At 39.5% G+C, this 12944-nt stretch overlaps 1 protein-coding gene across 6 annotated transcripts in view; it reads left to right on the top strand.

Annotated features, from left to right (window-relative positions):
- MEF2A (myocyte enhancer factor 2A) overlaps window positions 1-12944 on the top strand; it is a 50368-nt gene that overhangs the window by 18280 nt on the left and 19144 nt on the right. For 2 of the 6 annotated variants that reach the window (XM_042875851.1, XM_042875854.1), the window contains exons 3-5: window positions 3546-3677; window positions 6986-7205; window positions 7320-7379. In XM_042875851.1, coding sequence (XP_042731785.1) covers window positions 3546-3677; window positions 6986-7205; window positions 7320-7379 — 412 coding nt within the window. Of the gene's footprint in view, window positions 1-3545; window positions 3678-3742; window positions 3893-6985; window positions 7206-7319; window positions 7380-12944 lie in introns of all 6 variants that reach the window. The other 4 variants (XM_042875849.1, XM_042875852.1, XM_042875850.1 and 1 more) reach the window with 2 other exon arrangements.

Below are 12944 nucleotides of genomic sequence, written 5' to 3' on the forward strand. Positions count from 1 at the left end.
ATTAATATAAAATAATAATTTTGTTTATCTCAGTCTTACGCAGTGCCACAAAAAGAGTCTAAAGTTTCTGGGCCGTTCTGCAGTATGCGAGTTACCACAGCTGCCAGGAGCGTTTGTGTAGTGACTTCACATGTAGCAGCGACGTCGCTTGGTTCTTTTTTAAAAGGATTTCATACCTGCTGTGGTTCCTCTCAGCACTTACTTTAGTGATTTTTCTGAGAAAAATCAATTCTTTCCTCAGTTAGCTCATCGGGTCTAACATCAAAGCTGCAGAGTGTCAGTCACTGAGGACACAGTGCAGCACATTGGCAAACATGCTGGAACAATTGCCAGTAGTTTTGGATAAGTCTTAGAGGAAGTGGAAAGTAATACAGATTAACTCCAAAAGCTACACATTGCCTTAAATCATCTGGAAAATAAGACTTAACACAAGAAGGCAATTGGAGTGAGCATTGAATAGCAAAACTTGGAAGTCAGTGTTCTTTTTTCCCTCTAGTAAGAAAGTTTGTTCTGTATTAGCCTCAACTGCAAGAACTCTCTTTTTTTTTTTTTTTTTTGTCTACAAAAATGTTTGTGTATCATGGCAGAAAAATTAAACTGTTAGAGGAATTTCTTTCATCTTCAGAGTTTGTGAAATTTGGATCTTTATTTGTCTCGGAAATGACGCAGAATCATAGAATGGTTGGGTTGGAAGGGACTGTAAGGATCACCCAGCCATCCCCATCATGAGCTGGCTGCCCCCATCAGCTCGGGCTGCTCAGAGCCCCATCCAGCCCAGCCTTGGGTACCTCCAGGGATGGAGCACGCACAGCTATCTGGGCAGCAGTGCCAGCGCCTCACCACCTTCTGAGTAATGAATTTCCACCTGACCTCTAACCTAAATCTCCCTTCTTTTAGTTTAAAGCCATTCCCCCTTGTGTCCCGTAGCTTAACAAAGCATCGATAAACAAAGCTCCTTCAAGTGCTGGAAGGACAAAGGTATGCCGAGTTATTTGCAGTCATCGGAGAAACGACAGAATGTAGCTATAGCTGTAAGGTCCACGAAGGGTGAGGTTAGCCCTCGGAGTGGAATTCAGCTCTGTCCCATGGCCCTGTTCCCAGCAGCCGTCCCTGTGCGCCGTGGGCAGGGCCCCTTATCGCGCCGCGCTGTGCTGCGTAGGCTTCGCCTGACTCTGTGAACAGCTGACAGCATTCCTCTTGTTAGTACAGCCGCGAAGCAGGAAGGTTTCACCGTTCTGTTATGGCGCAGTGATAAAGTAGCAGTCTTTTTATGGTTAGGTCCTCAAAGTGACAGTGCGTGTTTCAGCAATAAAGAGACAGAGCTCGGGATATCAGACCCAGACATATTATCTGTAACAGCACACCGTGCCTTAAATCCTTCCACAATGACAGGAACCCCATCTGGAGTGAAGGTTTCCAGAATCTTAACTGGGAGATACTGAGCATTTTCCTTCCTCATGAGTCAAACGGAGTTAACCCCATTGTTATCGAAAATAAAAATAGCTGCTGGCCCAGAGGAAGGATGCCTTTCTGTATTTTCTGAGCCCGTTCCTTTGTATTGGAGCTGTGAGCATATCATCAGGCCCATCCCTGAGGATGAGTCCCAGCGTTACACTCACATTTTCACATAGTTGTTTTATAAAAAGGGGCATTAATGAAAGTCCCATGCTGCAATACTTAAAGTTGCACTAACCTCTTAGGAACTAGACAGAAGTTCAGCACTGTCTGCTGTGCATTTCTTGCAAATTCTTTCTATATAATACCTAAACACAGCTTCTAAATGTCTTGCACACTGTGCTGAGCACCCTGTTAAGTACCTATTTGGGTTCTATTTCAAGCATTCCGTGGGTTGCAGGGGTTAAGCACAATGCAGATTACACAGTGTCAACATTTTCCCTACTGATATCAAAGTGTAGAGAACTGGCAGCCTGACTTGTCAGGAAGGACTGGGAGGGATAGCGGGCTCCGACCTTGAGCAGCCGGCCCTTGTATGGCCACATCCATATCCGTGCCCAGCGGATTGGCTGGCGGGGTGGGATCAGGGCGCAAGCAGGGCTGGAGGGAGCTCCACCTGTTCCCCATGTGCTGCTTCAGTGGTGGCATTTTTGTGGGAGTTCCAGGGACGGCGTGGGATACCGGGAGCCGGCCGAGAAACCCGAGAGGGGAATTATAGCTTGTGGTGACCTGTGATATTAAAGAATTTCAGAGAACGCAATTGGATTTTAGTGCTGCTTAGAAGCTGAAGTAGAAGTAGGGAGTGTTTTGCACATGTATAAATAGTAAGAGAGTTTTGTGTAATTTTTATTGTGCTAGATAGTGCTTGAATAAAAAATGAATGCCTTAAACTAACTTTTTTTAAACACGTAATGTTCAGTACGCTATGGAAGCGTAGCTTCTACCCGAAAGTGAATTTCTTTCTGTTGCTGAGAATGTCGACATGTGGATTTCAGTTTTTTTAGGGTCTTTTGGTGTAAAGTTAATAAAACTTGCATGCCTTGTCAGCAAAAGAAAGCACCACCTCCCTGCCCCTATGGTCCCACTGTTGGCTCATGTAGACCTGTTGAAAAATGTGTATTGCTTTCCTCTTGTAACCCATCTTTAAAACATTTCTGATTTTTCTGTGGGTAGCATTTTAAATCGTAGTTTGTTAGAAATGAGAACTTGTAATGAGAATTTTGATTGTGAAGTAGATGAAAAAGAGAAAAAAAAGGGCTGCAAACGTATCAAATGGATCTTTGAATTGTTTGCTCGCAAGAGCTGCAGGTTCACATCCTTCCTCAGCAGCTTATTCGTAGTGCCTGCATTGTAGACATGCTCTGTTTCTGGGGGATGTTGATGCAAGAGTTCCACCAGCAAACAGGAAGTACCCCACAAAGCGGTCACATCAAGTTAGAGTAAAGGAGTCTGAAAAAGCTTATATTTAGCAAACTAAGTCATGTTACAGAGGGATTATGTCATTTCTTTTTATACTTTTTGCACTTCTTGTTACCATGCAGGATGACTGCAGTGCAGGAAAATCCTGCCTTTGTAAGCCAGTGAGACCAAGTGTTACATATATTCATGAAATGCAGTAGCTACATTCAGATGAGAACTGTTAGTCGTCGTATCGCTCGACTTCAAGCCATATGCTTTTAAAAATATAAGGGATGCTGAAATCAATTTATTAAAGATCCAATAAAGACTAAGATGTTTTTTAATTACCGGTGAGGACATTAACTCCTTTGCCATAGGCTGACTGTTGAAGGTCTGTCAGGCAACTGTCCCCTATCAGCTGGTGTCTGAAACCAGTTTGGTGTAGAACACTGGAGAGATGGAATGATTTTAGGTTCAAACTGCCCGTGAGATGGCCCCTTGGGTGTCTATGCCTCTGACTGAACCTTTTCTGTTGGTGTACTATGCCACTATTTTGAAAGACTTAGCTTGTCTATTGATTTTTGTCTGTGAAAATTTCTTGTAGTTTCAGTGGCTCTGAATGATTCGGTAGTATACAAAAGATCTTGGCAAGTTAGTATGATCTGTATGTGAATTTTCCAATTGTATTTCAGACCTTAAGAAAGAAAGGCCTTAATGGTTGTGAGAGCCCTGATGCTGACGATTACTTTGAGCACAGTCCACTATCGGAGGACAGATTCAGCAAACTAAATGAAGATAGTGATTTTATTTTCAAGCGAGGCCCTGTAAGTACTTTTATTTTATCTCTACTTTTTATTTGTTGATCCTTTTTATTAACTTCATTATTTAGGCTCTGAACAAGAAGGAACACAGAGGGTGCGACAGCCCGGACCCTGACACTTCATATGTGCTCACGCCACATACAGAAGAAAAATATAAAAAAATAAATGAAGAGTTTGATAATATGATGCGGAATCATAAAATCGCAGTGAGTACTAAAGTATGGTTTGTGCTTCTATTACATGCATGAGAGTTTTCACAGGTGTTGCTTACCGCTGTAAAGACAAGAGGCTGTATTGGTTTGGAAAGGGAGATGTGTATTTTCATGAGGTAAAATAAGGTATCGATACTCGCTCTTGATAATTACATTTTTTTCGTAAAGAGTAGGAAAGAAAGAAATTGTGTCTCCAGCTTCTCAATTATGCACACAGATTTTTTAAACTGTGTGGATGTGAAGTAACGTTTCTAAATTTCAGGACCTTAGCTTCCTTGCCTAAAATATTCTAAAAAGACAGATTTCATTATGGAATATAAAAATCTTATAGTCCTTCTATCTGATAAAGATTTTACAATATGTTACAATTAGAGTTGGCCCTTTCTATTACCAAATCAATTGACTCAATTGACTTTATTTTCCTGAAGGCAAGATTTAGAAAGGCGTTCAGATGTCTCAAAATGACAGTGGGATCCTCAGAAAGATTGATAGCTTGTTGAAGGCACGTTCAGCCAGAGAACATGGACACCAGAAGAGCTTTTGAAAATTTTGTAATGAGCATCTAACTTAAATATTTATCACTTGCTGTAAGTCACTGAATTGCTTTAGGAAGATATTGTCACCAATCCCATAGTGTGATCAGAGCATCGTTTCCATTTTAATATTATATAATTAAAAAATGAGCCCCATGTGTTTACAGGGCAGATTGTCCATGTTCTCATGAGTTTCGTATGTGCTCTTTAATTTATGAGTGCAAGGTAAAAAGATTCAGTGGAGTACTCTTAGATGAGAATTATTGGACTGAAGAACTTTGGGGTTAACGGTAACGGAAATTTTGCATGATCTTCTCAGAGGTGTGATGCTTAGTTTCCACCTACAGGAGCAGTTAGCATTGAGTGTTACAGGTGGAGTATCTTCTGAGAAAAGTCATATGGGGCTCTGCCACGACCTTTACATTTTTTAACATTGTCTAGTTGTAGCAATTAAAATAAATGGACTGGCTAGGTTAATCAGCATAGATCCTGGCGTAAATGAAGAGTGTGTCCCCACAGGACTGCTAATAGTGAAAATGATTTAATTGATCGCAGCAGTAGAACCATCTCTGGGAAAAGAACAGCAAACTGGCAGTCTTGACACCCAGAATCCATTCTTCTTGCAAATTCTTTAATGCTTGAATGTAGCCAATGTCTTTTATTCCTTCTTTGTTTTGATGTTTTTGCTACCTGTGTTTCTGTATTGAAACATCTTTAGGCCTCATCTATTAGTATGATACAGTTAACTTGCTCTCCATTGATGTTTTGTGGTCTTCCTGAGCAGCTTAAGTTTTCTGTGTGGGCATCAATGTAAATAAAAAGGGAACGTTAATTTTTAGCTCCGTAGTTCTGTATTTATAGTTTAAATTATACCTGTTGTGGTTTTGTTTTCAGTACTTCTGGATCTTGGATGAGAATGTAGCTTCTTTTATTCTAGTGCCCTTATTACTGTTGAAAGATAGAAATGAGGCAGAGTGAAGAATTCAGTCAAAACCAAATGCATACCGTAGATGGACAGATGCTGTTGTCCATCTGCATTGTAAGGAGTGGGGGAAGCTGTCATTCATAGATTCTATATTGAGAAACCTATGGAAAAATGTTAAAAAATGTTCTTACTGTTAACTTCTAAGCATTGTTTTAAGCACACTTCAGCTATTTCAAGTTTAGTTTGAGTTAATGGAAAGCATGCTATTTAAAAGCATCCTTTTTTAATAGATAATAAACAGTTTCTTGAAGTAGTTTCCCTTGAAGACAAGTATCAGTGCAGCTTGTCATTACTTAGATGCTGTGAATGATTTGCTAGCATTACATTGCTGTGCTTCGTTACTTCTTGCTTCCATCTGTGCCAAAAAATGATAATTATTCTGAGGAATGCTTCAGCATGGAAGCTGTCATTAGTTCTCACTAGTAAGAGGTTTTGCTTTTTGCATAAAATGTATTATGGTCTGTACATCAGTGTAGAATTACTGTTGTATTTCAGATGATATCAAATAATCATTTAGAAGTGTCATTCTGTGTAAATTTTAAGCTGCATATGACAAAGTACATCTCTTAAATATACTTGCTAGGTCATGAGCGTGTGTCATCTTCAGCTGACCTCTAAACTACCACCTCTGTCAACAAATTCTACTGAATTTTTACTCTTAAGCTGTACCTGTCACAGATTTGTTGCAGTTACTCTGAGAGTTGTGAAAGAAAATAGTCCCTTTTGTTTCAGAAACGCAACACTGTCAAAGGATAGGAATGAGACAAAGGCCAAACAAGTTAGTCATAACCAAATGAGCGCCATAGATGGGCAGGCATTTAAACTTTTGAGTCAAATAGTTGTTGAATAACAAACATATATATACTGTGGAATAATAGTTGCCTTTTGAATAGTGCTGTGAGAATTGGAATAAAATGAAAAATAAAAAGGGAAAAATATTTACACAACAAGAAAATGGAGTGGTTATGCAAGCAGAGTTTTGCAGAACACGTCTCAGAAAACAACAATCAAAGTTGGTTAAATTCAAATTACTGAAGTTTGTAAATTTATGAACTTATGAATTTTTGGCGTGTTGAAAAAAGGTTTTAGAAATTAGTAGCAATATTTTGGCAAGATTGTTAGTAGAAAATGTTATTACTAATTGATTCTTTTTTGTCTTATAACTTTTTACAATGTGCATGTTTATGCTTACATTTTGAAGATGTAACAGTTTGTTGATTCATCAACATATTTATCTTGTTATGGCTTTGTAATAATCCAAATTAACTGGTGAATTTATTGTATTTCTGAGCTATATGAATATCTTCAGGTTTTTGTATGTTAATTTCCTCTCAGTGTTTTGATAAGTTTATGAGTAATTCTTCTGGAACTGTATTTTTGACGTATTATAATTCAACACCAGACTGCAACAAATGGATGTTTTCAGATTGTATGATTAATGAATTAGAGTTTCAAAACTAACATAATTAACTCTTATAATTGTTGGCAAACTTGTAATGTGTATTTTTTATAATGTGCTGTGTTTGTGAATATAGTGAATGCTAATCTTGTCTCGTGTGTTCTTTGCTTTCTTTCCTCCAGCCCGGCTTGCCTGCTCAGAACTTCTCCATGTCGGTTACGGTTCCAGTGTCCAACCCCAACACTTTAACCTACAGTAACCCAGGGAGTTCCCTCGTATCCCCATCACTGGCAGCCAGCTCATCATTAACAGACACGACCATGCTCTCCCCACCTCAGACCACCCTGCATCGGAACGTATCACCTGGGGCCCCGCAGAGACCACCAAGTACTGGCAATGCTGGTAGGATTTCAGTACCTTTGTGCTTTCCCTTTTTCACCCTTCTTTATATTTTTATTAACAAACAAACAAACAAAACAACCCACAATTTTTTTTTTTTCCAATGTTTTTTTTTAGGTGGAATGCTGGGGACAACTGACCTCACAGTGCCAAATGGAGCTGGTACCAGTCCAGTTGGTAAGTGTGGTATCGTGTTTGTGCTGAAAAATAGTAGCGTGGTTTCAGTTTGCACACTTATTCAGAAGCAGTTTTTTCATTTTGATTCCATTTGGTTAAGGAAAAGCAAAGGACGTAGTTATTAAATTGCCTTGTAATTAGTGAGTTTTGTAATTTTTTTATCAGACCTTTAACCCTCATTTTAACCCTCATGCTTTTTCTACTTCAGTGATAATTCACATTTTTTTACTGCAGTTGTTTTTAGTTGTTTGCTGCTCTTGCTTTTTTTTTTTTTCCCTACAAGTGGGATTACAGCATGCTTGAGTGTTTTTTCCCCCCCCCCCCCCTTTTTTTTTTTTTTTTTCCTTTATGTGCTTACTAAACTAGCTGTGTTCTGAAGATCTAGGTGCTTGATGCTGGTTCTGGTGCCTATCAAAATGACGAAAATTCAGACTATGTTGTTTGTATTGCTATGTATATCTTGCTAATTATGTTCTAGCTGTTGGACAAAAACAGCTTGGAAAACAATAGCAAGGTTCAGTTTTAATTTTGGAAGATGATCAGCATTTCTTTCCAATATGAATTAGAGACCTTGCCAAATAATCAAATTCACAGTATTTTTTGGTCTTCAGTAAATTGATATAATAGCGTTTTTTCAGGTAAATAAATCTTTGTCTTGCCTAGACAAAATTTAATACTCTGATAGTGATCAGGCAGCCCCTGAATTTTACAGATAAACAGAATGAATGATAGCTCACCCACCTTCTTCATATTGCTTCCACTCCTTGAGATGTCTTGGTAACTGAGAGCCAATTTTGGAAGCACTTATAGCTGTCTTCGATAAATGTTCATGGCAAGAAATGAGAGGAGCATCTCTTGACCTTCCAGTATTTGCCCACTGGTTACTTAATGTGGCACTTGAGAAAAAGTTCTTTGAAGATAAACTCAGTTGATAGGATTTATAAATAAAAAAGCTGCAACTTCATGCTGAAAGCACGGGATTGACTTTCCATTCTTTCTCCATTCTTTGGCTATATGCAGCAAATAAATATTTAAGTATGGCTTCCATTGAGTAACATTTTACCGGTAGGAAAAAACAATTATTTTTAGAAGCTGTGGAGGTCACACGTTGATTTCTGTAGTGTTTCTGGGAGCATAGGAAGTTCTGCACCAATATGTGAAGGAACGTCTTTACAGTGAGGGTGATGGAGCACTGGCACAGGCTGCCCAGGGCAGTTGTGGTGTCTCCTTCTCTGGAGATATTCAAGACCTATCTGGACACTTAACCTGTGCAGCTGCTGGAGGGGACCTGCTTGGCAGGAAGGCTTGACTTGATGGTCTCTGAAGGTCCTTTCCAGCCCCTACAATTCTGTGACTCTCTAGTCAGAGGAAGTTTATTATCAAGATACTGCAGTAATCTTTTCCAAAATCAAGCTTTAGTGACAGTGGCTGCAGGTTTAAGACTCCTGTTAATAAGAAAATAAGACAGTTATCTACAGCACTTGCTATGGGGTATTAAACGAGGGAAATACCAATTTTCAGTAGCTTGGTGAACATATTTAATGCAGTAGAAATGCTTTCCTTCTTGCATTTATTAATAGTTTATGTGAAAAGTCAAAATGCATCATTTATCTCTTGCTTTCCAGAACATCACACCCAAAATGTTACACACATACCCACTCATTTCTAGAAAGATTTTCATTTAAATAGGAGTTGTGACTATATAAGAACAGTGGAAAATCTGTAAGAAGTACCTCTAGCAAAAAGCAGATACCTCGTTAGTACCACAGTACTAAATTACAGGGTCTGTAAAGTTGTTGGAGCTCTACAGCCCACTAGAATGTGGCAGGACTTCCTTCAGATACTGTCAGGTGCACAGTAACCTTCTCAGTTGCATAAACAAAATTGAGTTGCAAACAAAATTGAGATGCATGCATAAATAGACTGAGCCTTGGCTGCTGCTTATTAAGAGTATACTTCAAGTTAATATCTGCATAAAACAGTGGTTCTAGTTTGTTGTTATATTTACTGTAGAACTCACTTTAAACGAAATGCATTTCCTTTTTTTTCTTTTTTCTTTTTCTTTTTTTTTTTTAATTTATTTATACTTGCCAAGAGTGGAGAATTCTGGAATAGATATAGCTGTGAAAGGTCGTGTTAATTTTTCGTCTCTCTGTAGAGATGCCAGAGATCAAGGTGTGGGACTCACAGTATCCACATTTCTGATATTGCATCAGATGATCTTGGAGGTCTTTCCAACCTCAGCGATTCGGTGATTGAAACAAAGGGAAAAGCAGCTCTGAGTCTCCGTTAGGAAGTTTTGAGCATTGATTATGCTCTCTTTTAATTGAAAGATGCTCACACATTTATGTCTCTGAGTGAAAAACAAGTAGAGGTTATCTTGGGAAGTAGTTCATGGTAAAATCTTGCATAAAATGGCTCATTTAATTCACATGAGGAACTTTTTTTTCCCTCGTATCCTATGCATCTTGATTAGAATAGATGATTTACTTTAGCAGTCAATCTGCCAACAACAGTTCTTCTGTGGAAAGGAACTTTTTCTGATGAATAAAAATATCTGTGTGTTGTAGCGAAGATTGGTAGGTGGCTTTTTATGGTTAGAACAGAAAATTTTGTGATCGTTTTGCATGCAGCTGTCATAACTCTGAGAAATCTATTTTACATTTTTTGAGCTTTTTTTTTAAGTTAACCCATCATGTGAAAACTTCAGCAGATCCTTTTCACTTAGCAAGTGTATCAGTTTTGAGAGAAGGAAAAAGATCCTACATTTTGAGTCTTTGCTTTTGAGCAAAGATTTTTGTTGTTAATTAAATATTGTGCAGCTAGAATTTTTATGATGGTATTGCCAGTAGCCAGCACTAACCCTGTTCAGTTTATGATGGACATCTAATATGCTTCAGGAGCCCTGGATCCCCAGGATGTGTACAGTTTGCTGTTTGTTATCAACGTTATCACGGTTTGAACGCATGCTGCATGTCTGTGTCATTCTTCTCAAAAGTCCATGGTTTCTGTTAGCCATATATTGTCACTTGCTCTGAATGTCCAAATGTGGGGAGAAATTCTTTGGTCTAAAACTGAAAGGACACTTGATGGACAGATCACCTTCATGTTTATCATAAGGATGTCTACCTTACTATGTTCCAGAAGATTTGGTGGTATTTGCCAGCAAAGTTCAGTGCTATTGAATTTGCCCTATTCTTAATGACTGTAAGAATTTGGAAAACCTTAGAAGAAGTACCAGCGTTAGCCCTTTTCTACTTTCTGCTCCCACACCTTTCTTGTGAGGCATTGAGCTATAACCATGCAAAATACCAGAGTGGCCCGTTAGGACTGTGGCCTTCATTGCCTGGGCTGCATGCCAAAGAAACCCTGATACCTTTGAACTATGGTGAGCTCCCGAAGAACTTCCCAGTAATGGGTGTTTCTGAAGGAGCTGTTGGAACTGGAGAGTTTTTATAATGCAGGGACATGATATCTTTTTACAAGTATCCTTGTCAGTGAAGTAGCCCTTCCAGTCAGTAATGAACCCAGTTCATCTGGGAAATTATCTTTCCTTTTACAATTTTGTCATCAGAAAGAATGGGTAAGAGAGAGTTATCCTGAGTACTGACTTTCTCCTCTTCATTCTGGATCTATCTTATGTCATGTCCTCACTGATCTTCAGATTCTGAGCATACGAAGTAACTTCGGGTGTATTGGATTTCTTTGGACTAGAGCTGAAGAATATAATTGCCTGAACAGCTGTGTCTTGTGAGCTACTGGATCCCTACTGAGAGCCAGCCTAAGATCATGTGTCGTCTTTGATCATTGTGTCATGACACCAGGAAGGATTATGCAGAGGTGCATTGACAGTTTGCTTACACCTGTGAACTGCCTTGCAGTTCAGGAGGGGATCAAGACAGGGAAGTGTGAAAGGCCACGCCAGCAAAATGGTTCACTTTAACTCAAGGGCTTGTCTGACTGGGAGACCATTTCTATGTGTTTGAGGATAAAACAGTCAGACTGACCTTTCACAAGTCTGTTAAGTCAAATGATTTATGCTGCAGTTCTTAAGCACGCACCAAAAGGCATCAATAATAAAACAGCTTCCTGTGCATACATTTCTCTTCATGTTTTGCTTACTAAATGAAAGAGCACCCAATGAGAAGTATAGAACTAACTCTGAAAAAAACCCTTGCAGTGGTTTTGCTTTAAATTGGATTGGTGCTATCAATCTTTTCCTTAAGGAATCATGTTCTTCTTCCTCTACCTAACACCCAGATTCACCAATTTATGTGAGGACTGCTCCAAAATTAATGCTTCCTGTTTGTCAGAGAAAGATGTTGGTGGGATGGCAGAGGAGCTGTGTGACAAAATGGAATCTGACATGGAAGAGGGATGAAGCAAAAGGATGGAATTGAATTCTTCCATGAGGAAAAATGGCACCCATTGACATTCATCAGCACTTGCTGAGAATTTGTGGAGACCAAACAGTGACTGTAGCGCAGAGAAGTGGTGGGTGGTGCCTTTCAGCAGTGGCAACAGCAGCACTGGGTCTCCTCCACTGGTGCACATTTTTATGAGCATGGTATGCAGGCTGTTGTTCATTGCTGGTGATAATGCACAGCTGTGATGGTGACTGTGTTGAAAAATAGCATTTTGTAGCTGAGAATTAGCTCTATTGTGTAGTGTTATTGCATTCTTTGTGTCTGTTGTTGTTTCCATGGAAGTAACTAGGAGGCATTACTTTTGGAGCAACCCACATATCATATGTGCCAGATAAACAGCACAGCACTGCTTTGCCCAAGGAAAATAGCTGTAAACCTTGAGCACATTACTACTTTATCTGCGGCACATCCTCTTCGTGTGACAGGCAGTATCTGTCAGAGGTGGTCTTTCACTGGGCAAAGTTCCTCACTTCTTAGCTTGTATTGGAAGTGATGGCAAGTAATGCAAAATGCAGTAGACAGAGGTTCTTGCTCTGTAATCTCAATAGTGTTGGCATAATATTTTGCCTTGCTCTGATCTTCAGGGTTACCTGGGTAAATACAAGTCAGTGTTTCACCCTTCTCTAAGGAAGAAGTTGAAGGATGCCTGGAGAACACTGAGAGCAGCCTGTTTACCCTTCCAGCTTGCAGCTTCCAAGCTCTGCTCGAGGAGGACTACTGAGAGTGGACTGCAGACCTGCTGGTTCGCTGAACCCGTCTCCTTTGCTAGGCACAGATCTGCTTATCAGCACAGAACAAAGTTTGATGCATCCATCATCATCTCATTAGATCAGTTCACAGGAAATGATGGGCTGAAATTGGCTTGGAAAAACATGTTGGTAGAAGAAAGCATTTAGGTTTTTTCAGTTGTAGCAAAATGCCCCATCAGCATGCGGTCAGCTCAGCCCCTGAATTACCCATGGACTTTTAAAATTGAAATGTCAGAATATCTTACCATAATTTCTGATTTTCTAGGACATATAATACAATTCTGGGTACAATTTGCCACGTGTATGACAAATTGTTCATCTCCCATCTGAGTTTGAGAGTAGCGGCGGATCCGTATGAAGTCTCAGCATTGCTGTAATGTCAGCTTGCT

The sequence above is a fragment of the Lagopus leucura genome, unplaced genomic scaffold (assembly GCF_019238085.1).
Source record: "Lagopus leucura isolate 7727_CA_CO unplaced genomic scaffold, USGS_WTPT01 Super-Scaffold_100015, whole genome shotgun sequence".
NCBI lineage: Eukaryota > Metazoa > Chordata > Aves > Galliformes > Phasianidae > Lagopus > Lagopus leucura.